Genomic DNA, 25,621 nt, shown 5'->3' with positions numbered 1-25,621 from the left:
ATTCATGAATGTGTTGGAAACTGACCATGTTTATTTATTTTCCTAATTAAATTCCGATTTTTTTTAAAAAATTTGAATAAAATGTATCGCGTATGTATCTAGAAGCCTACTTGTTGCAGACCGCACATGTTTTTGTTTGTTTTCAATTTAACATGGATTTTGTTGAATCTCTTACTTGTTTGATCAGACAATTGGTTGAAGACCATTTTGATGATAACGATGATGATGATGATAACCTCTTTAACCAAATGTAATATATTGCAGGTTTACAGTAATGCGCACAGCCAAGCGTTTCGTCTGGGTGCGATTGCTTCCTCAGAGGAATTCAGAGGACACCCCATTTGAAAAACAGGAAATATAGAGACTAACATCCTGATGATAACCCTGTCTACAATGTAGGCCTACAAGTGGAATATCGAATTATTCATTAGTGCACTAACCATGGCAGTTAAAAGTGAGGGGAATTTTGTTTCTGTGCATGCGTTGGTGCATTAGATAGCCTAATAAACAAGTAGGCTTTAGAGTAGACTATATATTTGAATCAAGCAAGTTACAAACAATTTCAAAGTTTTAAATTACATTTATTAAAAAGGAACAACTCAGTGAACAAGAGGAAAATATTGTCAATATACAATATCACTTATGAACAAACGTACAACACTTTTTCACTGAACAGTGAAATATCATATTCTTACATTTATACATGATGCTTTTTAAATCAGATGTTATTTTCTACTATAAACAAGAGCCTTAAATAATGGATTGGTACTAACTGCTATAAATATTTCCTGTCCTTCTCAACTTTGTCCTAAAACAATGAAATGCCCTCGCCAGAAAGTGCAACATTTAAGTTATTGTAATTCAAATGAATGAAAAAAATATAGCAGTAAGTGTGATATTCAGTGTTTAAACACTTGACCTACATGGCTTGATAATGAGTTGTTCATAACTGTTTTAAAGTGCAGCCGACCTCTATTTGGGGAACAAATTGGCTACCAATTAGCATATAAAAAAAGAAATGCATTATCATCAGCTGTGATATTATACAATTCTGAAATCATACTGCCTATACTTTGTTCCATCTGAAACGAATAGACATTGTTGTAAAAGAAAAAGCTGTCATTTGAAACTTGTCTAGTCCTAATCAGATTTTTTAAAATAAAAAACAATTACATTTTCAATAGCTTTAAAAGATACATAAATAACTTTCGTTCCTTAAATAAATTACACAGAAATCTGTACAGGTAACCTGTAACCATTTCATAAAACATTGTGCCGTCTTTGCCATAGCCCCTGTATGTGTCAAAATCTCAATTAATCATCTATTTTACTGGATTCTTGGTCGCTCTGATCATCGGTGAAGCATACATCAACGTCGCTGTCATTGTCGCTCTTTTGCTCTTGATCTTCGAATATGCCCTCGGTTTTGTCCTCAGCTTTTTTTATTGTTTGTCCAGGGTGCCTTGATTTGACATGACGCTCCAAATCCCTCCGGCGCACCAGCACCTTGCCACAGAACTCGCACCTGTACGGGGTGTTCCCCTCCGCGTGCAGACGGATGTGCTTATTCAGGTTGCTGGGGTCACCGAAAGGCCGAAAACAAACTTTGCACTTCAGTGGTTTGTACCCTGTATGAGTTCTCATGTGGATCTTGAGTCCGTATTTCCGAGAGTACAGTTTACCACAGTAAAGACATAAGTGTCCCTTTTTGGGCTTCCCTGAGCCTGTGTTAGCAGTGGGCATAGAGTCGAGCCTGGCTCGGTTCTTTTCGACGGCTATTTCAGACAACTGTTGAGTGTGCATGGCTATCTCCCTGTCAATGTTGGTTATTGAACCCAGGTCTTGGTTGAGTGCAGGTGAGCCAAAGTAGGACATAGACTCCGGGTATTTTAGGAGATTGCTAAAATGGAATTTCAGTGGGTAGTAGGGTGAACTATAAAGCAGCTCGCCATTGTACACGGTGAATGGCATGAGGGGGATATTGCAATCTCCATTATATGGCTTGACGCCATCGAACTGAGGCAGAGAAAACCTCTCAATCTGGAATCCAGAGGACATCTGAGAGAAACGCGAGGGGGACAGTCCAGAGTGCATCCTGCTCTCCACGTGCTTGAAAGCCGATGTCTCCTCGAAATTAGGTATTAACGGAAAACCCCTGATGGCGTTTGCGCACGGGACCACGGGAGATGTGGAATCTAATGGATGGACGAACTTGGAGGGATGGCTTCCGGTTAAAGGTTCATTCAAGGCTCGCGTCGATTTCATGTTCCCCGGGAGTTTGCTGAAGCCTAGTCCATTATGCTTCCCATTAGTTTCCTCTCTGTAGACGTCAGCCGCGGGGACCTTGGATTGGCCCATGGGCTTGAATGCAGAGCGCACGCCTGGGTGGAACCCCATGTTGCTCAACATTGAAGACGTTGCGCCAAGGCCCATGAGATGTCCGTGGTTTCTGGCTGAGGTGAAGCTCATGTCAAGTGCTCTGTCCTGCTCCTCAGAGCTGGGTTTCTTTGCTACCCCCGCTTTGTTGAGGAAGGGTGAGGAAGACACGATCCGTCTGACAGAGTCTGAGATGGAGGTGTTGTGGCCGTTCCTGGGCGAGGCCGAGGTGTTGGGAATGTCCCCGGATTTGGGTGACCTGCTGAAGCTGTCTGTGCTCCTGGCCTGCTCGCTGTTCACAAAGCCCCGCCCGTTGCTCAAAGCGCAGTGGAAATGGACGTGGGCCTTGAGTGTGTTTGGATATTTAAATATTCTCCAGCAGTACCAGCAAATGTAGCGTTCTTCACCTGTAGAGAAGCAGAGAGACATGATGTTAATATCGATGGGTCTCGGTATTCGTTATTCTCCCCACTTCTGTCAATAAAGCCCGTTCAATCTTGAACATTTGTGTTACAACACATTTCTATCTATTGCTTTGTGAGTGTAGAAGCCTATTATTGGGTGCTTTATGACTGATGTTCCATTTGCAGATGCTAAAAAATAAAGGAAAGCCGCACACTCTAAGAGCTCAGATGCAAAAATGTAATCACCAACGTTTAGACAGCGAAGCTGTCTTCATCAGGGTATTTGCAGATGCTCCCATTTGCAGATGCTCCCAGTGGCCTATTAGAGTAACCTCAAACTGTACTGTTATTTTGTGCCACATGCAAATCTTTTCCGTTTCCTATTTAAATGTTATGGATAAATCCCTTGAGATGAATCTACACGTTTCCAATGGGATTCAGGTTTTGAATAGGCGACAGAGTATATTAACCCTATCCACCTCATCAAAGTGAGCAATGACACACGTTGAACAATAGGGGGTCAATTATATAGATGTAATGATTTTGTAATCCTTATAGGGCTGTTGTTTATCATCTCCATCAAAAGAGCAAACGCCCCGTCCAATCTGTCGCTCCGAAACCAATGCGTTGAATAGGGGGACTTTCTCTGTGCTCTTTCCCGTAGAAGTGACAGCAGCTGTTGCTTGAAATCGCAAATCGCCATAGACAATAAGGCTGGCCCATCTGTTAACGCCAAATAATAGGACGCGTATGTCAAGGAGCGCCCGGTGTATTGGCCAGAGAGCAGCAGAAAGTGCTTCGCCACAAATCAGGGCAATATACATCCCACATAAAAGTTAGCATTCATTAGGCAACAATACCTTATGTAGCCAGCTAATTTACCGTAAAGTACCTTTTTTGAATTGATTTTCTTTTGAATACATTAATATTAATGAGGCGATGACATTTGTTAACCTCTGTCCCACCATGAATTACTATCGTCTGCTTTGAGGTTGTTAAAACACGCCTATCCCTGTTTTTAAATTGCGGGTTTATTCCATGTGCCTGTCACTGTAATTAGTGTAACAGTCGAATATAATTTTGGTAGGCTATATCTTGAAAATGATTGTCAGGCCTTCCCTTTCTCATGCCCTATTTTTCTCAGACAGAGTAATTACACACACAAACATATTATAGATAGAACCAAATAGGGTTCATAGATGGCACCCTTAAAGGTTCTATATAGAATCCCTTAAGGGGTACCATATATGCAACAACCATAGAACCCTTTTTCGTTCTATCCAGAACCTTTTTTTTCCTAAGAGTGCAGTAATAGATCGGTATTGGTATTTGGTATTTTATTAGGATCTCAATTAGCCGTTGCAAAAGCAGCAGCTACTCTAATATAGTCTAGGCATTATAATTTAATCTGAACACAGTTATTGTATTTTCCTGAGTAGGCGGTATCCGTTAGGTGTAATCTGATTAAAATCGTATTATTTAGCTGGTGATCATATGATTAGGCTTAAATTTGACAAGCCTATAAACCCATGGCATCGATGCAACTGTTTAATTATCCAGATAATCTTTTTTTTTTTTTTGGGGGGGGGGGGGGGGGGATTATTATTGTTATTTTCTGTTTATTACACTAGCACAACGAAGCCTAGTAGGTGGTGGTTAGACCTATTGCTGGCTGTTTTACACATTTTAATTGTATTATTGAATTGTTTAACATGAAATTCTGTCAAGCCTATTTAGTTAACAAGACCATTTAACTTTTAATGTAAATAAAACCCTCAAATGACCCCGGAATTGAAATGTATGCTCTGGGGATGCACATTTGTCAACTGTGAAAATATCGGACTACAACCTTTCCACAGAAATTGATTATAATAGCTGGACGCTAAGGTTTGGACAGTCACTTAACTGTGCAATGATGGAACTCACAAAATGTCAATTCCAGTAAGCAGCATCATCAGGCCTATACTGTAGCCTAATCCATTTCTATTAAAACTTTTGTTTGGACAATACCACATGTGGATTTCGATCGTGCATAAGCGTGTTGAACCAGCCGGCAAACAAATATCCATCATCTATTTTTGGCTACTTTTCTCATCGTTTTGTATGGTTATATTACAGGATCATTCTACAGTTTTCGTACCTTTCTCGTCGTGTGTTGGAGTGGCAGTGGTAGGGATGTCGTACCACTGGGCCAGAGTGTTGGAGTACCACACACTCAGCTCCTCGCCTGCTGGGATCTCCGTCAGCACACGATAGAAAATCTAATGTAAAAGGTCAACGTTAGATACATTCAACTAACTGTTTCAGCTTGAGTTTTTTTTTAAATCAAATGACTTGAGCTTTATGCATTTTAAATAAAACACAGTACTGACCTGCCCACCAGGTAGATCTGAGACAGCCTCCAAGTTCTGTTCTTGACTGTTTCTGGCTGCCCGGATACACCCAATCCAGTCTGGCACAGGACAACCTGATTCATCCACGATTTCCCCCCTCAGCAGCCGAATCTAGATCCACAACATGGACGGTTCAACGTTAGAAATGATGCTAATGAGGCCTAACATTCGATAAAATCACAGCTCACTAAAAGGCCGGCAGCCGCAGTTTATAATAGTTTATGAATAAATCATAAACAGAGTTGCATATTTGACATTGCGACATCACGCTTGACTGCAATTGGAGCAATACAAAAACTTGGGTGTTTCTTTTCGTATAGGTTTAACATATGTAAATATTCAAGGATTTAGTTTTAGAAATGTTGGTTTATTAAATATTGAATTAATAGTTTCTAAATATGATTGTTATTATGCCCAATGGGTAAATGATAGGCTACAGCGTACCTTGAGGTGTGCCAATACGTTTAATGCGTCTTTTATCCGCGATGTTAACCAGCGGTGATCATTTACCAGGGAGAATGACACATAATTGAGTTGATATGGGAAACGAATTTGAGAAGTGTCAACGGGTTTCTAAACTGTTCAAGCAAATTAAAGAATGAAGCGTGACATTTGACACGGAGATTGCACCTGATGCATCACATGAAGCCCAGGGCGATGCATTTAGCCGCATCAATCACAAACTACGACAGCAGGGTGTAGGCCTTTTCCTATCTTAAAATGCAGTTATAATGTAGGGTACTTATCTATTGGTTTGTTAAGGACCATAAATTCACCAATAAACAATTAGCCTATATAAAACAATTATGTTAAATCAATGATAAAACATTACATTAAAATAGAAATAGCATCCATTTCTGGTAGTTCCATATTGTATTAATAACGATATGTTGCAATAATGTTATTTTAGATGTTCAATACATTTCTATAGGCTATATTTTAGTATTTCTTATCCATGTTCTTATTTTATAACTCGAGGCTGTGTTCTATGACTTAGCATCTTTCCATGGCCGGAGTGCATTAAAATTAAATTGTTCATTTGAATAACTTGCCTACTAGCCTGTGAAATTTAAAGTAGGCGAGGAAATGAAATCTCTCATAGCACCCCAGGTCGCCCTATTAGGGCGGTTAAGTAAAGGCACAGAGTGACAAGTCGTCCCACTAATATAACTCAATTATTTCCAACCTGACAGCACGAACCAATTAATAACCGAAGGCCCAATGAACTTTGACAGGTCTGGTTCAAAAATGTTTAAAAAAAGATCACTGTGTCCCCTTTACCTGCCCTGATAATTAAATGTAGGTTCTATATAAAGAAAATAATGTTTTCGAAATGCATCCATTATTCATATCAGCCTTTAGGCCTATATTAATATGAGTATTAACGAAATTAGTTAACAAGACCATTTAACTTTTAATGTAAATAAAACCCTCAAATGACCCCGGAATTGAAATGTATCCTCTGGGGATGCACATTTGTCAACTGTGAAAATATCGGACTACAACCTTTCCACAGAAATTGATTATAATAGCTGGACGCTAAGGTTTGGACAGTCACTTAACTGTGCAATGATGGAACTCACAAAATGCCAATTCCAGTAAGCAGCATCATCAGGCCTATACTGTATCATCCTACAAAAAGTAGAATTGTAAAAAATGAATTTTTGCAGATAGAAATAATTAGGAATAAATCCTATTTCATGCCATAATAAAAACTGTGCTTACCTTTTTCTTGGTTACGACCTCTTTGCGATCAGTAAAGTATTTCCCTAGTTTGAAGATACCCTGCACCGGTCCTATCCGCAGGCCGGCCGGGATGCTGCAGTCTGCAAACACACTGATAGTTGATGCCCGAGTTGCTTGCATGGCTGGCTCTGCGTGCAGTGGTTTGAGAACCATGAAGACCACGCAATGACTGATTGAGACAAGAAGGAGTCAGAGAGATGAGGACAGGCCAATCTCCGCCCGCAAAGTGATGCGGTGGCGTATGTGATCCGGCTTTTCTAATGGAGCAGCAAGGTACCCCCTCGACACATTAACGCGCAAGGGCGAGCAGTATGCGCGCGGTGTGAGAGAGTTTGCCTCTTTCGGCAGCTGTGGGGAGAAAACGGGCTGAGATGGTCACATGGAGACTTTCCCTCACCCTTGCAAATAATGAATTGCTGCAAAACCGCCAGGAGACAATGGGCCAGGCGACCTTCCCATCCCCAAAATCCAATTTGTCAAGGGCAAAGAAAAAAAGAGTGCAGAATCAAAGGTCTGGAGCTACCATTAATCCTCAGCATGTGGCTTTGTACCCCAGACAGCTCCGATATTTTAACTGACAAATCCACTGTATAATTTCTCCATAAATTCTCCCCTTTTTATTGTTCCTTTACAAACCAGTTTTTGGAAATCAGTCACTACTTTAAATCTACTTGGCTGCGTTATTTTGGGTTTATATACTTCAAAGCACTTCATTATCTCCGTTTGGCTGCATTGTGTGTCCCTAGTTTAACAAAAGGAGCAGGAATGCTTGGAAGACTTGTTAACTTCTATTGACTCCCGGCGTGTGCCGGGTTGAGATCGGGCAGGTACCAGAACCACCAGAAAAATAGCAACAGCTTTCAAAATAACCACCATCTTATCATTTCACACTTGTGGTTTTCTTGTCACGAATTCACTCCAGACGTTTTAATTCAGATGTGACATGGCACAACACAGACCTTCATAACTTTGACTTTAAGTGGCCACAGTTTTGAGTTTGATCATTTAAATGTCATCCAATTATTTATTTGAAATAAATCTTATTTTAAGAAGTTTTTTTATTTTTTTATTTTTTTATTCATCCTTTATTTAAGCAGGGTAATTACGTTGAGACTGGTATCTCTTTTTCAAGTGAGCCCTGATATTTTAAGGGCATATTTTATATTTTACATTATTATATCATAATGTATATGTTTGTTATAAACTTCCATTTTGTTTTCTTTTTATTGATACATTCAAATACGAATCAATACATTAGGCAATAAACCATTTATTTATGCTGTGTTTTTCTTAGGCTACTATTTGTAGTAGATTACTGGCTTTTGGATGCTCAAATCCTCTGAATGAACTTTCATTGTTTTACGTGGGAAAACTTCACTAGTTCTACTTATAAGCTACAATAGGCATGCCTATATTATGAAATACTAGTATACTAGGCTGAGTATAGGCCTACTCAGTATTTTGTACAGTCTAAATTCCATAGACGATATTTATAGGCCTATCATTATTAGGCCTACTTAATTTCACAAAGTCATGTGATCTCAAAAAAAGTGAAATAAACCTCCAGTCGCTTTTTCACCGCAGGTTTTAAAACTGCGATTGATCCCTTGATCATCTGTCGTGGAAGTCTCAACAGAGGGCGAGATAGTGAGAACAATAACCTGTGGGCGATAAATTCAGGCCATGAACATGTCCTGCTAACCTCTGCCCTGGCGACTCTGGGATGACACTGCGCCATAATTGAGGGGGGTGGAGATGGGGTCTCTCTCTAGCCACGTAAAGGTATCCCACTGCTCCATTCTGTAAGGCTTCTCTTCTCCCAGCTTCACGAGTCAACGAGCGTGAACGACACGCGAACAATTTCATCAATAGGCGTATGCAAAGTCCGGCTGTGCGGAGGGTTATTTATTAATGTTGCCATTTGTGACTGGTTCCCATCCACCCGGGAATAACGGGTCCGGCCTCCAAAACTCTCACACCAGTCGGGACGATTCTCATTCGCATCCTGTGGCTCAACGTCGAAGTTCTCAAAGTGAAATTAATTATTCTCAGAGGGGGAACGTTTGCTAACCCTCGAAAAGTAAGGGTGAATCCCATTCCAATGCGCGCACTGAAGCACAGTGAATAGTCAAAGGCGAGGTGTCAGAAGTGAAAGCAGTGTTCGAAACAAATGGGATGGAAAATTAAATGAAATTAAATAGCTTGACAGGCGGTATTGTCCTCCTCTTTTTAAACGACACATTAATTACATGGTCTCAGCTTTATTCGAGAACAGTATTGCGGAGTCAATCACAATATTCCACAAAACCTTACTCTCTTAACGAACTTCGCATCTCTTTAATGATTGTAAATAACGACCACTGAATAATTGGAACTTGAGCGGAGGAAGACGTTTTTATAGGAGTTGGCCTATTTCGCTTTGCCCGGGACCTCCAGATTAGAGTGCCAGCACTTCAATTTTACAATCCCATCGTAATGTGGGGTTTTGATTTAACAGGTTGGCCCTTAATGAGCCATGCATGTAGAGGGACAACCAGTGTGTAAAGCAGCGCAGTTACGGGGACCAATGCCCCACCAGGGAACTCAATTCATGCTCCTTAACTACCCGAGAGTGCCAAGGGTTCAACACACATTCTTCTGGACCGGTTACAATACCATTTCAGTCCCACCAGGCTCCCAGGAAAAATAAGTAGACCATAAACTTTGCTCAGGCCTTTTCAAATGACCAAATCATTGTTCCATTTTAACTTAGCCTGGTAGGTCATTTTTTCCCCATGTATAATCATGTGTTGGGTAGAGGGGGTAGCATTGCATCTTATGCACAATGATTATTATATTTTGTTATTTAACCTTCATTTAGATTGTCTCTTTGATGCTTATTGTTTTTACTTTAGCATGTTCAGTGTGATAAAGTGCAAAGACAAGACAAAGTGTCATACTTCATACCATCAGCAGTGTCACATTATTGGCCCCATGTTCCGATAACTGACATAATGACATTTTGTGAAATATCGTGTCATTCTGATACTTTTCCCCACTTCATTTTTTTGTGTAGCATGGACCAGGAGTGTCACGCACGACAAAAATCTGAGGGGGCACAATTTAAGTATGTGAGGATGGCTGGGGGGTGGTTCGAAGGGGGGCTAGGCCCCGTCCATAAAGTGGAGATTTTTGCATTTTCAAACACCTGAAACACATTTTCCTGCAATCTAGAGCCATAATAGTTATGCTTAATTCTTCTTCATATCTAAGCATACCTCTTGAGAAACAAAATATGGTTATCTGCATCTCTGCTAAAAATCTGGGTAAAATATTGAAATCTGCTAAACAGCTTTCAATTAACAGCTTTCAATTAGCTTTCAATTAACAACTTGTTTAATCAGAACATTTAGTAATTGGTTGCTTTAGCAAAGTCTTCCAACCTTGGGAACCTATCTGGGCTAGCTAAGGCCAACTTCATAAAAATTCTAGGTGGCTAGTAGTATTACATATATACAGTATCAATCATTCTAGAGTTTTTCTTTATTTTTACTACTTTCTACATTGTAGAATAATACTGAAGACATCAAAACTATTAAATGACACATATGGGATCATGTAGATAACCAAAAAAAGTGTTAAACAAATCAAAATATATTTTATATTTCAGATTGTTCAAAGTAGTCACCTCTTGCCTTGATGACAGCTTTGCACGCTCTTGGTATTCTCTCAACTAGCTTCTTGAGGTAGTCACCTGGAATGCATTTCAATTAACAGGTGTGCCTTGTTATAAGTTAAATAGTGGACTTTGTTTTGTTCTTAATGTGTTTGAGCAAATCAGTTGTGTAGTGACAAGGTAGGGTTGGTATACAGAAGATAGCCCTATTTGGTAAAATACCAAGTCCATATTATGGCAAGAACAGCTCAAATAAGCAAAGAGAAATGACAGTCAATCATTACTTTTAGACATAAAGGTCATTCAATATGGAAAGTTTCAAGAACTTTGAAAGTTTCTTCATGTGCAGTCGCAAAAACAATCAAGCGCTATAATGAAAGCGTCTCTAATGAGCACCGCCACAGGAAAGAAATACTCAGAGTTACCTCTGCTGCAGAGGATAAGTTCATTAGAGTTACCAGCCTCAGAAATTGCAGCCCAAATAAATGCTTCACAGAGTTCAAGTAACAGAAACATCTCAACATCAACTGTTCAGAGGGGACTGCGTGAATCAGGCCTTCATGGTCGAAGTGCTGCAAAGAAACCACTACTAAAGGACACCAACAAGAAGAAGAGACTTGCTTGGGCCAAGAAACACGAGCAATGGACATTAGGCCGGTGGAAATCTGTCCTTTAGTCTGATGAGTCCAAATTTGAGATTTTTGGTTCCAACCGCCGTGTCTTTGTGAGACGCAGAGTAGGTAAACAGATAATCTCCGCATGTGTGGTTCCCAACGTGAAGCATGGAGGAGGTGTGATGATATGGGGGTGCTTTACTGGTGACACTGTCAGCGATTTATTTAGAATTCAAGGCACACTTAACCAGCATGGCTACCACAGCATTCTGCAGTGATACGCCATCCCATCTGGTTAGTGGGACTATCATTTGTTTTTCAACTGGACAATGACCCAACACACCTCCAGACGGTGTAAGGGCTATTATACCAAGCAGGGGAGTGATGGAATGCTGCATCACATGACCTGGCCTCCACAATCACCTGACCTCAACAAAAATGGAGATGGTTTGGGATGAGTTGAACCGCAGAGTGAAGGAAAAGCAGCCAACAAGTGCTCCGCATATGTGGGAACTCCTTCACGACTGTTGGAAAAGCATTCCAGGCGAAGCTGGTTGAGAGAATGCCAAGAGTGTGCAAAGCTATCATCAAGTCAAAGGGTGGCTACTTTGAATAATCTAAAATATATTTTGATTTGTTTAACACTTTTTTGGTTGCTATATGATTCCATATGTGTTATTTTATAGTTTTGATGTCTTTACTATTATTTTACAATGTAGAAAATAGTAAAAATAAAGAAAAACCCTTGAATGAGTAGTTGTGTCCAAACTTATTACAGTACCAATATATATATATATATTCATTTATTTATTTGTAATGTTTAAACAGGACAAATCTGAGGGGGCACGTGCCCCTATGGGCAGGACACCTCTGGCATGGACTATAGCCAGGTCCACTGGGGGAACAAGTGAATTTTCATAAAGAGCATGCTTTAAAGAATGAGACCCAAAGAGCAACGTATTTTCCATTAATAACTTCACACTTCGGACATAGCCTATCCCTTTTAATGATAATATTACCATGATTATGTTTTTCACTTTTAGGAAATTCCACAGGCTTTATTTAAATTTGCTTTTCCACCTAAAACGTGGAAAATATATGCTGCACAAAGGCTGGACCAGTTGCTTTGCAGGTAGGTGATGCGGGACATACTGACTCGGATGTTAACCCAGACTAATATTCAAAATCGCATTAAAGAGTGGCGAAATAAGTGGCAACTGATTCGACGCTGTTCATGCGTGCTCTCATTTTTAAACGCTCCCTTTTTAGAGAAGGGCTGCTCCATTTCAGCATTCAAAATCCTCAACGAAGTTTGCGCCGGGTTTTGAACCACATTTCCCTGACTTTAACTCACTTGCCTCGGTTGAGGAGACCCGGATAATGGGGTGTAAAGTTGTTTGAATTGAAAATTTGTTTCGGTGTACCTCATAAATTCATACCTTTTCTCACTCGACCGCCTCAGAATGAAACTGTCACTCTATTCGATTTTCTCTGCTGTCGAGCGCATTTAGCACGAGCTCTATTTGTGAAGTTCATTCCTAGGCAAATGTATTCAGGGTCCGCTCGAGATGAATAGCGCGGCGTATCAGCCGCCCCTAATTGGGATTAAGGCACTTAAAACATAAAAAAATGACAGACATTCACAGGTTTCAAATAAGTCAAACTTTTGTCCTTCCAGCACACTCAGAGCTTTATGTTTAGGCAATAATTATGAAATATTTGATGGCATTTTTAAATGTTTTGTGTGGAATTGCCTATGTTGCGTATGCACGTTTTTCGCTGGATGCATGATGAGTAATGTGTGTTTTAGCTTTCTTGCTTCTCGTATGCACTATATGTAAATCATTTGAATTAGACATTGGCTGCTTATCAAAGGTAGGACTAAAACACCTTAATAAATGAATGTCTGCTAATTTAAAAAATCACACCACAAATTATATTAGGAAAATAAAATGTTTCCATGTATATATTTTCAAGATTTTCTTATTGAGGAAATACTAAAGGCTCTCAATGAAGGTATAGAGGAAGTCAAAATAGTATCATATATTCTTGGAATTGTAAATCAACAAGGAACGTGCGTTTCAGTAGCCTACAGGTATTATATGTTATTATTGTATTCTCATAGGCCTAATTGTTAGTTTAGTTTCCATAGGCCTACATTTGACTGATTTGACTGACATTCATTTCTTAATTTATCGTACAGAACTATTAACAACCGTTTTCATGTTGTGTCTTGTCAAGCTTTTAGTCTAAATTAATTAATCAATGGAAAATCCATGAAGTCAATTGTTAAGGCATCATTTAGGGAGAAATATGAGTATTTACACAAATATAAGTGGGATCTTTATTTTTCATTCACAATGAGGATGATCTTCCATGCTCGAGTAACAACTCGGCTACATTTTGATAAACGTCAATAGCTGACCTTTTCTCTATTAAATGCATTAGGCCTACATGGAATATTATATATTTCAGTTGAACATGCATGTGTCAATATAAGGGATGTAACAAGGCCTAATTTTAGGATACTTCAAGTATTTTGTCTACTTCAGAGAAATTCGATAAATGTCAAAGTGCTTTTGCTTTTATTTTTCTATTTTTCAGACATTTCTCAAAGCAGGTCAAATTTGGGGGGCTTTATTCCAAGAGCATGATTTATAGGCCTATAACAAAGTTAGTGCAGGAACTCTGCATACGTATAGGCTACTTCAATTGACTAGATTTAGTTCTACGTTTTCATTGCCATTCTACACAATAACTGGTTGTTAGTGGACTAATATTTGTTTTTGTGCTATTTATACTGAACAAAGCTATAAAAGCAACATGCAACAATTTAAAAGATTTTACTGAGTTACAGTTCATATAAGGAAATCAGTCAGTTTAACTTAATTCATTAGGCCTTAATTAATCTATGGATTTCACATGAATGGGAATACAGATAAGGATCTGTATGGTCACAGAAACCTTAAAAAAGGTAGGGGCGTGGATCAGAAAACCAGTCAGTATCTAGTGTGACCACCATTTGCCTCATGCAGTGCTACACAGCTCCTTCGCATAGAGTTGATCAAGTTGTTGATTATTGCCTGTGGAATGTTGTCAAATTCCTCTTCAATAGCTGTGCGAAGTTGCTGCATATTGGCGGGCACTGGAACAGGTTGTCTTAAACGTCAATCCAGAGCTTCTCAAACATGCTCAATGGGTGTCCTGCCTGGTGAGTATGCAGGCCATGGAAGAACTGGGACATTTTCAGCTTCGAGGAATTGTGTTCAGATCCTTGCACCATGCCGCCGTGCATTATCATGGTGAAACATATGAGGTGATGGAGATGGATGAATGGCACGACATTGGGATCTCGTCAGGGTATCTCTGTGCATTCAAATTGCCATCGACACAATGCAATTGTGTTCGTTGTCCGTAGTTTATGCCTGCCCATACCATATCCCCACCGACTTTGACGTCATCAAACCGCTCTCCCACACGTCGCCATACACGTGATTAGTGGTTGTGAGGCGGGTTAGATGTACTGCTAAATTCTCTAAAACGACATTGGCTTATGGTAGAGAAATTAACATTCAATTCTCTGGCAACAACTCTGGTGGACTGCAGGAATGCTGATATATATATTTTATATTTTTGTTCAATATATATTCTGCCTGTTTAATATGTTCGATTTCCAGCAGACGATGGAATGTGCTTGACAGAAACACGGCTAGCTCCGGGTTATGCCTACGCCACATCAACGCATCTCGACGCAGAGGTCACTCGCAGGCCTCTGGCTCTTTCTTATGTCTTAATTATATTGATAATACACTGCATCCCATCATTTAGATGAAGGCTATTGTTCGCTGTTTTTCTATTTCGCAAGTAGTCCTACAAGATCCGAGTCTCCTTTAGGTTGGATGCACATTAAGTAGCGAACAAAATATAATCTAATGACATGAATCAAGGCCAATCAAAGTCGAGAGAACGTCAGTCTGGCTCTTCCTCATTAGAGCGCGGGATTGACAGTTCTAGGTTCAAATAATCTCCTGTGCGCTTCTAACGAGAAACAGCAAGAGAGTGAGAGTCCTGTATACTGGATATTAATTGCGCCTGTGTTTCGATGGGATGAGCTTGTGGAAATGATGACCCAGGGACAATGGCGGCTATTGATTAATTCAATATATGCCTACATTATCTCGTGTATGCTCCTGAATCATCCGGATAATTGCTGCATTAAAATGATTTGAGCTGAATTGGAACCTATAGCCTACACATAACATACATTCGTATTTTACAAATGCATTTGCATCTTACTGTAGACCCAGCAGGTTTTTTTTGTTGCGCTTGACTACATATTAAGTAACATACCCCCAACTACAAAAATATAAATACAATTAGACGCTCCCCTAAGTGATCCAAAAATGCTACATATTTTCGTTCATGATTACAAGTCACTACATTCACAAACGGTGTCATAAAATACATCACATTAGAGAAACAGAATGAGAGAGATGCATTGAGAGGTAAACACCATATATTATAGGTTGTCTTCTATACCCATAGGCCTGAAAACCTTTTCACCTTCTCAAAAATCTTCCTCAACATTTTACTTATATTTCTCTTTTGTATTTGACCTAAATTCATGGCAAAATACTCTTTATTGTCCACAAACAGCAGCAAGTGTTTCTTTTCATTCACTCCCACATTTATATTTTATAGGCTTCAGGGAATGGCAATGTCAAAACACTCCCTGTCAATGTAGGCCTGTAGCCAAACCAGCAATGGGTCTCAGTTTATCTTGAACACAACTAATAGTAGGTGAGTGAGGTCTTCCAGATCCACTGATGCTACAATTCAATTCAATAACACAAGAGCGCAGGTGCATTCGCATATATGACTAGAATCATGATACTATTCTGATATAGTACTACCGGTATTCTAATCTCAGTTGTGTTGTATTTGAGTGGATTAGTGTTGCATGACCTTTAGATGCTCTGATCTGCCTCATGTCCTCTGTGCTGTTGGTCCTCTCCATCATGGGACGCGGACTGTGTTTGGCATGTGCTGACGAGACCCAATCACTCCCGATCAGTGGTAGATAGAAAAGGTGTGGATATGGATGGAATGGGGACATGGAACGCCTGTGTGCCATCGCTTCGCTGCAAGACTGAAGCTGTATGATGGCCCCTCGAGAGGATGTCAGGGTGAAGGACCCCTCAGGTGACTCTCTTTCTTCACTCAATCCTCACTTTACCTCTCCTTCACTCTCTTTTTGCTCTATTGCACCCTACCTCTCCACACGCTCGTACAACCTGTAGGCCTAGTGTGCAGAGCAAGGACCACCTCATATATTGAATGTGAGTGGGAGAACGAGTGTGAATTTGTGTAACATGGAATGTGTGTAATTTAACCTCTCCATGGTACCATATTGATTGTGGTTTTCATTGTGCCTTAGGGGGATGTCACAAAAGCTTACATAGAAATGCGTTTCAGGATAACATCTTCTATGATTCATCGTGCACAAAAACATTATGTAGCCTAATAACTAAACCAAACTAGACATAATGTAATGAATGAAACAGCAGACACAGCAGGAATTGATTGCTGAGAGCTTTATTTGCTGCTTGTTGAGTAGCTGTGTAATGCACACAGAGGTTCTGAATATGTGGTTCAAAGGCACATCACTAGAGCAAAAAGGGTACTACTTGACTAGGTGGCAGGGTCATTCATGGTCTCATGTCTTGGTCAAAGGTCAGAGACCAGACATGAGCCGTCAGTGCAAAGCTCCAGGGGCGTGAGGGGTTAAGGGGTGAGAGGAGGTCACATGGTCATTCATGCCTATTCCTCGTCCGAGTCATCGGCAGCGCCAGAGATTATGTAGGTTTGCTCCGTTGTGTCGCTTTCCAGTGTCTCATCCTCTGATTTAACTGTTCTAAGGGAGTTTTTAAAAATTAACTGGTTGAATAAGTTTCTTTACAAAGACACAATGTGAAGAAAATGTTTTCTCCTCTGTGTTAAACTGTGTTAAACATTCTGACCTAACAATGTTGTGTCCTAACAATGGTCAATGATAAGCCTACATTACTCTCATTATTGTTTAAGTGCAGGTTACTTTTACCTGATGAGCACCGTCCTCCTCTCAGTCATCTCCACCGCCTGCTCCTCGTGGGAGTAGTCCATGGAGGCGCCGTACCCATATTCACCTGCACCTTTTCCCATGCCTCCGCCCATGCCTCCAACATTGCCTCCAGGACCCATGGCTCCAGCACCCATGTCTATAGCACCATTGCCTATAGCACCAATTCCTCCACCATCCATGCCTCCACCCATTCCTCCAGCACCTGTGCTTCCAGCTCCTAGGCCTCCAGCACCCACGCCTTTGGCTCCAATTCCTCCAGCTCCCATTCCTCCACCACCCATGATTCCAGCTCCACCCCTGCCTCCAGGGCCATTGCTTCCGGCACCCATGCCTCCAGCTCCTATGCCTCCTGCACCCACCCCTCCTGCACCCATCCCTCCAGCTCCACCCATTCCTCCACCACTGCCTCCAGGTCCGATGCCTCTAGCCATGCCCACACTCATCCCAGCGCTCATGGAGCTCGAGCTGCTACTCATTATGGACATGGTCCCAACCATGGTTGTGAGTCGCATGTCCTCGCCCTCAATCAGCTTCCTATGGAAACAGAGAAAAGCCGTATCAATGGATCAGAATCAAGAATATGACATTACCACAAATTCACTCTTCTAAAGGTTATTTACATGCTCTATATGATCCTATCTAAATCTATTGCACTAAACCTGGCACCACCTGAGTGGTACCTCACCTGTAAGTTGTGATCTCAATCTCCAGAGCCATCTTCATGTTCAGAAGGTCCTGGTATTCACGCAGGTGCAGAGCGATTTTCGACTTGGTGGATTTCAGCTCTTCCTTCAGGGCCTCAATTCTTGCCTGTGACGTCAAAAGAACCAGCTTGAGTTTGCACCTTAGTAGGCTACAGGTGAAAGGTTCAACACCAACCTTACATATGCAGCCTACTTGGATTTGAACTGTGTACAATCAATTCAGATATATTTAATGGTTGCGTTCTGTAGAAAACCGGACTGATCTAACATGCTCACCTGAAGGTCGTCCAGCTCTTTCTTGTACTTTTCCTGTGCTTCACGAATTTGTGCCTCCAGAGCCTCATTCTTGGTCTTCAGAGCTTCCAGGCCACGCTCTTTGTTTAGGATCTTCAAAAGGTTAGGAAAAATACAATAAAAATGAATTTTTCATTCATATTTTGATTGACGAAAAATTTCCATTGCCATAGGCTCCAACTCTTATTTAGATATAGCCTCGATAATAATAGTTAATGTGTCACATTTTACAACCATGTAGTAATATCTTTATCAAATAGCCTAACTTACATCCTTCTTGGCGCCAGCAACTTCTTCCCTGACACTTCGAACCATATCCACATGTTTTGTCGTTTTGTTGTTCAGGTCTTCAAATTTACTTTTATACCAGGAATCCATTTCCTAGAACATATAGGGGCCATGAAACGCATTCACACCTTGAATTTAATGACTGCTGTATGTATACACTCCAGTTAATTATAAATAGGCCTAGGCCTACCTGTAGATTATTTGCCGCAATTTCGTCATACTGAGCTTGGATTTGTTTGAGTGCGCCTGAGAGGTCGGGGAGGTCATAAGCGCTCTGGGCTGAGGAATGGGCAGCATATATCATTTTCAGTAGCTCTTCAATTTCCTGAGAAAGAAAAAAAGGTTCAATTAAGTCCAATGTAGTACTATTTTGGGGTTTATATGGTCCCACCACCAGTTTGTTTTAAAACTACTCTGGTCATGGTGTTTATATTTTTGGAGTTAAAACGACACTATATGGAGTAAATATCAAAATCTCAGAGTTGCTTAAATTAAATTCCAATTGCCATTTTACCCTTTTCAGTGATGTTTTTTTTTAATCAATTCCCTTGAATATTTCTTAATGTGTCACATTATGGTGGTTTGCAATATGATATCCAATCTCTGTTGGAAGCCAATTTGCAGGAATATATCCAGCACTTTTACATCACTCACAACTTGCATTTAAAATGCTTGTCAAAGTAGGAAAGAAAACACATTACATGAAGACTACCTACACCATGTAAACTATAACAACTATCTCACTAACAGTTGCTATAAATCCAACCACTTACAGATTGGATTTGTTAAGATACATTTACGTTTGTTATCTTTGTGTAGCATAAGATAAAAAACAATCAATGTACATGCAAAAACACATATTGAAACAATATAAAAAATCTACCTGCAACATAGCATGCTGGGAAATATGACAGAGGCCCCTCCCACATCTGTGGATAACTCCATAGATTTAACTGCCTGTCTCTGGTTACTCTTAATGGAGTTAAAAGTACTCCATCCCAATGAACTCCAGTTATCAACACAGGAAGCATATCACTCTCTTGAGGGTTAAGATAACTCCTAAGAGTGAATTTAACCCAAAAAATGTTTAACACTGTGATTACAACAATCCTTGATTTACTGTTTAGCATTTCGTCCATTAGCTAGTGTTGGTACAGGTCGGTCCAAATCAATCAGTGCACGCTATACGGGACCTACCGCTTTGTGCACCCTCTGAAGGAATTCTAACTCCACTTCCAACTGCTCGAGCTGTTTCTCCAGGGCGATGCGCTGAGAGGTGGCTCTGTCCACATCCTGAAAACCACATAGCGGCACACAATGGCGTCAATGGCACTTTAATGTTTATTAGGCAATTTTGGCTAAGACTATATAGTGATTAAACAACCTCTCACCGGACGGAATGCTTCTATCTCCATCTCGGCACGCCTCCTCAGCTCAACTGCCTCCTCGTATTTGACTTTGGTTATCTCCAGTTGACCGGCCATAGCCTCTTTACCGGCTAAGGCTTGGTCCTGTAAACCAAAACACAGATTAACCTTTATTGGGGTATAAAGGTAACAAGCCGATAATAAATTATAGGCTGTGTCAGCCGTGTCACCATATTGGACACATTCTAATTCTCGCTCTCTTTCATTCTTTCTCCCTCTCCTCCTGTGTGTGTGTGTGTGTGTGTGTGTGTGTGATTTCTGTTTTCTGCGAGGTAAACAAGAAAAACGGGGATAGTGATGACGTGTGGATTAAGCCATTCCGTCTCACCCGCTGCCTTCTCATCTGATCTGCAATCCTCTTCAGATCTCTCAGCTGATCCTCATAGAGTTTGCGCAGCCCCGACGGCTTCACGAACCGGTTCTGGATGCCGTCAATCTCCATCTCCAACAGCTTGTTCTGCTGCTCCAGGGACCGAACCTTTTTAAGAGAATGACAATGGCAGGGTATGAATTATCATCAAGTTCGCCAGGGCCCCCCCACTTGAATATGCTCGCTGCCCAAATAAGTGAGAATAATGAGCGCCTCAGTCTCCACAGCCAGAAGGCGCGTTTCTCCACTTCAGGCCTGTATGGCACACTCAAGCATGCGTAGTCTAATCAGACAAATTCCATCAAATAAACATTGTTCCTCTACGTTAAGGGCGGCAGAATATCGCACAGATGTTAAAGAATATTGGCAGTGGCACTGAGGCAATGTATCCGGCCAGAATCTACACACAATAGCACATGCATGTGTGAAGAACAGCTATGTATAGGCTATAGCTTACTAGAAAGTTGGCTCTCTCTAATATGAAAAGGCACAAAACAACAAGCTCATCCCCATATGTTGTGTGAAGTAGTCTGTGCACGCACACCTATCCAATAAGCTGTTCGTGTGCACTAGCCTTGGCGCCTTGTGTGTGAGCAAGCCTGGTGAGTGCTTACCTTCTCAATGTAAACAGCAAGTCTGTCGTTCAATACGACCATTTCCTGCCGCTCACCACTGCGCGTGCTGAGGAATTCTTTGTTCTCGGCAGCAGATGCGTCCAGGTCCACCGGGGCCCCATTGCCATAGCCCACACATGCCATGGTTCCCACATTCCCGCTAAAATGACAGACAGTTCAACACTCACCGCTTGACCTAGAGATAACTGACATCACTTTGTTATTCTGTGAATATCAAGACATAACGTAAACATGAAATGTTTTAAAGGTTATTGTCAGTTGCATGTCATATCACAGCCACATGGTTGATCGATGGCCTGTCAAATAATATTTTATTAATTTCCAGGTGCCACATTTGTTCCTACTCTGATGTCAGATGCAAAATAAGGTTTTGGCTGCGCTGAAGAAATCTATATCCGTCCGCTAATACAGTACTAGTAAAGGCCCAGTGCACTACTTCTGTGATTTAAAAAAAACTAAATGTATATGTATTTGAGTGTTTAATAGCATGTGTAACTTGAGTCTGATAATTATCTGACAATTAATCTGATAGCCTAATACTTGCTTGATATAAAGTATGGTTTGCAGTTTCTTGAAATACTTTGCAAATGTAACTTAATTCTATGTGAAAATTGAAATGGTCTATTCATTAATTTTACTAGTCACGCTTATCCAGAGCAACTTACTATAGTGAGTGCATACCTATTCATACTTTTTTGTATTGGTCCCCCGTGGAAATCAAACCCACAACCCTAGCGTTGCAAGAACATGCTGTACCAACTGAGCCTCATCATCACAAACCACTTGATGTCTCAATGTACTCAATTACTGTATTGTGCATTGTTTTCCTTTGTGGTGATGGAAAATCTACAGGTACAAACCTAGATGACCAGCCAATACAGTAATGTACATTGACATAAACTGGTTTGTAAGGATGGTAATTTAATACTTCTCAAAAAGTGGTTGTTTTCCATGTTATATGACCAAGAAAAATATTTTATTTCATGTGGATGTTTTGTGCCTTTGCCCATAACTTTGCACCTTTTGATGTAAGTGTTTGAGGACAGGGTTTTGTTCTTTATTGATTCCATTAGAATGACAAATCGCAGAGAAAGGGAAAGGGCAACAACTCTTACAATTCCAACTGTTTGAATCCTTCAAAATACTGTTCTTAATTATATGACCCTCTTTTTTTTTTTTACAAAGCATAATTTATATATATATATATTTTTAATTCTAACTTTTCAGCACCTATAAATCCCACAGCTATGGCCTACAGCTGTTACAAATTAAAATAATACATTTTAATAAAATGAATGTTGTTCTCATGGATATGAGCTATTTGCTATTTTGCAGTTTTTGAAATGTATCAAATTTAGTCTCTTACAATGTTTAGGCCTACCTACTTATGTATTTATTGATACCTAAAACCTAAAATTCACAATAATATAAAGAGTTGTAAATTATTTAGATGCTAGGCCTGTAGGCTAAGCTTTATGTGGAAAATTGACATAGGCCTTACTTTTTTTGACAACTAATAGTTTCTCTATTCGTTTTAATCAATTGATGCCTTCGAATTGCATCAAAATACATTTAGAAATAGGCTAAAGCTGCACAATAAGAAACAATTAAAACTGTGGTTTGTGTAAGAGAGGGGGAGGTGGTGGATTATAAATTGTCTGTGTTTCCACTATCTAAGAGTTAATTTGCTTGAGGGTGTTATTAATGCTTGATTACAATAAAGGTAGCCTATCAGCTCTGAAAGCCATGCTCATCTCTAGTGCAATGAGATGGGAAAATCTATTTCACAGAGTGAAGGAGAATTCGACTTGTTTTGTCTGTCAGGAAGAATTGTGGCAAGTCTTTGAGTCATCTGCCAGTAAGGAGACAAATTGGCCTATAGCCTCAGAAGAGCGGTAAGGGCAGGGGAGGTACATACACTGTTTACAGCAACATATCATCTATCTTGTACTGTAATAATTGCATGTATTTTGGTGGTAATGTAATGTGTAGTTTTCTGTAAATTCACAAATACAATGCTTGTGTATCAGCAGTGTGTAATCTCACATTATCTATTTAAGATGTTACCTATATTTTATCAACTGTATCTATATAACCTCTATTACCCACTACTATGCCAAACCGAACCATACTGGGCTTGAACATTTGAGTATAGCCACAGATGGAACAATGAACCAGATATTTCACTGGATGTATAAATGTGTAGCATCCAGTTGGCGTTTCCACTCACTTCCAAATATGGTGATGAAAGGGAAACCTTGTCAGTTGTACAACTGAATGTGTCTTCTGCATTTAACCCAACCCCATTGAATCAGAGAGGTGTGGGGGGCTGCCTTAATCGACATCTACGTCTTTGGCGCCCAGGGAACAGTGGGTTAACTGCCTTGCTCAGGGGCAGAACGACAGATTTTTACCTTGTCAGCTCGGGGATTCGGTCCAGCAACCTTTCCGTTACTGGCCCAACACTCTAACCACTAGGCTACCTGGGAGAAGATGGAGAGATGGATTTTGGCAGACATTCCGCTAATTTTCTCCTTGATGAAACATTTGATCTTAATATAGTTTTCTGTTTCCAAAACTAGAATCTGTAACAAACAGAGTGGACCACGTTTGGTAGACTTTATCCTTTGCCAAAGGTTCTAAGAATTGCATTGTTTAGAAGGAGTGCAAGGGCCATTTGAGTTATTACACATAGGGACTTCAGAGAGTAGGCGTTCCCCAACTGAAATAAATGCTAAAATGCACCAGTAGGATCTCGCTAGCTCATGCTTGTTCTGTCCACTATGATTAATTTGCTCCCATTGGAAACGGCAGGCTCTGGTCTATCTTGGGTTAGTTATAAAGATCTTTGGTATAGCCCTTGCAACTATGGTGGATGCAGAACCAGGCCAGCTCAGTACAGCTCAGCTTGGCTTAGTTGTGTGAAAAGGCTGTTAGTGTACTAGGTGTACAGGGTGGAGTGAGCGTCTTACCCAGCCATGTGGGCGTTGCGTGAGGTGGAGACGGTCCTTCTACCTATGGTCTGGGCCTGCGTTCTGCTGGCTCCGGCATTGCGCGAGTAGTTGGCTGACTGGTGGCGGTTAACTCTCAGGGTTGGGGTTGGGCTGGACACCCTAACCTGGTAGGAGGATGAGCTGCTGATGTCCTCAAAGCGGCGTCGGTAGGACGAAATCCTCTCAGGGCTGCGACTCATGTTGGCGGCTGCTCGGGTTTGCCTATGTCTGGGTTCTCTGGAGGTGGTCAGTCTTCACCTATGGGACCTCTGCTGCTTTTGTTGTACACTAGCTCCATCGCCGAGGCTCTTTATACTCCACACGGCCTGGCTTAGCCCAACCCAAAGACATGGCCTGGCCCAACCCAACTCATGAGCCAAGAACTCTGGAATCTCTAACCTCAGCACCACACTGGGCCAGACCTGCCATGACATTCAGACATCTGCCAGCAACCTGCGAGGATCTGAATAGGGGCTATGGAACAGAAAGGCAGATAGAACAGAGGCAGCACTAGCAGGGCCCATTAGGCAGTAGGCGCGTGCAGCAGCAGTCACTGATGTAATCTGCTCTGATGGGGCAGGGGGCTTTAATTGCACGCAGAGCACAGGGGGTGACCCGATGAGGTCAGGCTGGCTTCAGAGGGACAGGACAAGGGGCTGCCTGAGATTTGACATAAATTAGTACTTATTACTCTGGTCTGTTTTTACATTAAATAAAGGATATGTAGAATTTTTTTTGAATTAACTGCTTGAGAGAGAATCAGGGAAAATGAAGAAGCAGGGGGGTTTATCTGAAGTTCACGCTTGATGTGGCAGAAGGATGTGAATGGAGTAAACGGTAGTCTGGTCTGGCCAGGGAGTAGCTCCTAACACCTATAAGGCCACTCAGCCGGCCAGGGCGTCAGCAAATAGACATCGTCCTGACAAGATACTGCCTTCCTTGACCCTAAACCCTAATTGGCCACTAACAAACAAAACCCCCCAAACATATTCACAAGCATAGACAGCAAGTACATACAGTTGAAGTCGGAAGTTTACATACACCTTAGCCAAATACATTTAAACTCAGTTTTTCACAATTCCTGACATTTAATCCTAGTAAAAATTCCCTGTCTTTGGTCAGTTAGGATCACCACTTTATTTTAAGAATGTGAAATGTCAGAATAATAGTAGAGAGAATGATTTATTTCAGCTTTTATTTCTTTCATCGCATTCCCATTGGGTCAGAAGTTTACATACACTCAATTAGTATTTGGTAGCATTGTTTAACTTGGGTCATACGTTTCGGGTAGCCTTCCACAAGCTTCCCACAATAAGTTGGGTGAAATTTGGCCCATTCCTCCTGACAGAGCTGGTGTAACTGAGTCAGGTTTGTAGGCCTCCTTGCTCGCACATGCTTTTTCAGTTCTGCCCACAAATTGTCTATAGGATTGAGGTCAGGGCTTTGTGATGGCCACTCCAATTCCTTGACTTTGTTGTCCTTAAGCCATTTTGCCACAACTTTGGAAGTATGCTTGGGGTCATTGTCCATTTGGAAAACCCATTTAACTTCCTGACTGATATCTTGAGATGTTGCTTCAATATAGGCACATAATTTTCCTC

At 40.8% G+C, this 25,621-nt stretch overlaps 2 protein-coding genes across 3 annotated transcripts; both read right to left on the bottom strand.

The window, feature by feature from the left end:
* Positions 1-560: 560 nt before the first annotated feature.
* LOC106605027 (PR domain zinc finger protein 13-like) lies at positions 561-7,313 on the bottom strand. Its single transcript, XM_014200251.3, has 4 exons — positions 6,899-7,313; positions 5,153-5,284; positions 4,921-5,041; positions 561-2,783 (listed from the first exon to the last, which is right to left on the bottom strand). Exons 1-4 carry the CDS (start codon positions 7,070-7,072, stop codon positions 1,315-1,317), a joined length of 1,896 nt encoding a protein of 631 aa, XP_014055726.1. The 5' UTR covers positions 7,073-7,313; the 3' UTR covers positions 561-1,314.
* A 9,454-nt stretch (positions 7,314-16,767) lies between these two features.
* LOC106605028 (desmin) lies at positions 16,768-24,316 on the bottom strand. 2 transcript variants are annotated; one of them, XM_014200252.3, is made up of 11 exons: positions 24,000-24,316; positions 21,007-21,166; positions 20,351-20,500; positions 19,987-20,106; positions 19,793-19,888; positions 18,786-18,920; positions 18,578-18,688; positions 18,290-18,400; positions 17,995-18,119; positions 17,289-17,843; positions 16,768-17,102 (listed from the first exon to the last, which is right to left on the bottom strand). In XM_014200252.3, exons 1-11 carry the CDS (start codon positions 24,218-24,220, stop codon positions 17,009-17,011), a joined length of 1,878 nt encoding a protein of 625 aa, XP_014055727.3. In that variant the 5' UTR covers positions 24,221-24,316; the 3' UTR covers positions 16,768-17,008. The 2 variants fall into 2 exon arrangements, with proteins under 2 accessions (XP_014055727.3, XP_014055728.2); XM_014200253.3 differs by having other exon boundaries at positions 16,768-17,097.
* Between the last annotated feature and the right edge of the window lie 1,305 nt (positions 24,317-25,621).

This window comes from Salmo salar, chromosome 05 (assembly GCF_965601325.2).
Source record: "Salmo salar chromosome 05, fSalSal1, whole genome shotgun sequence".
NCBI classification, from domain to species: domain Eukaryota; kingdom Metazoa; phylum Chordata; class Actinopteri; order Salmoniformes; family Salmonidae; genus Salmo; species Salmo salar.
This window is presented reverse-complemented; position numbering and strand designations above follow the sequence as displayed.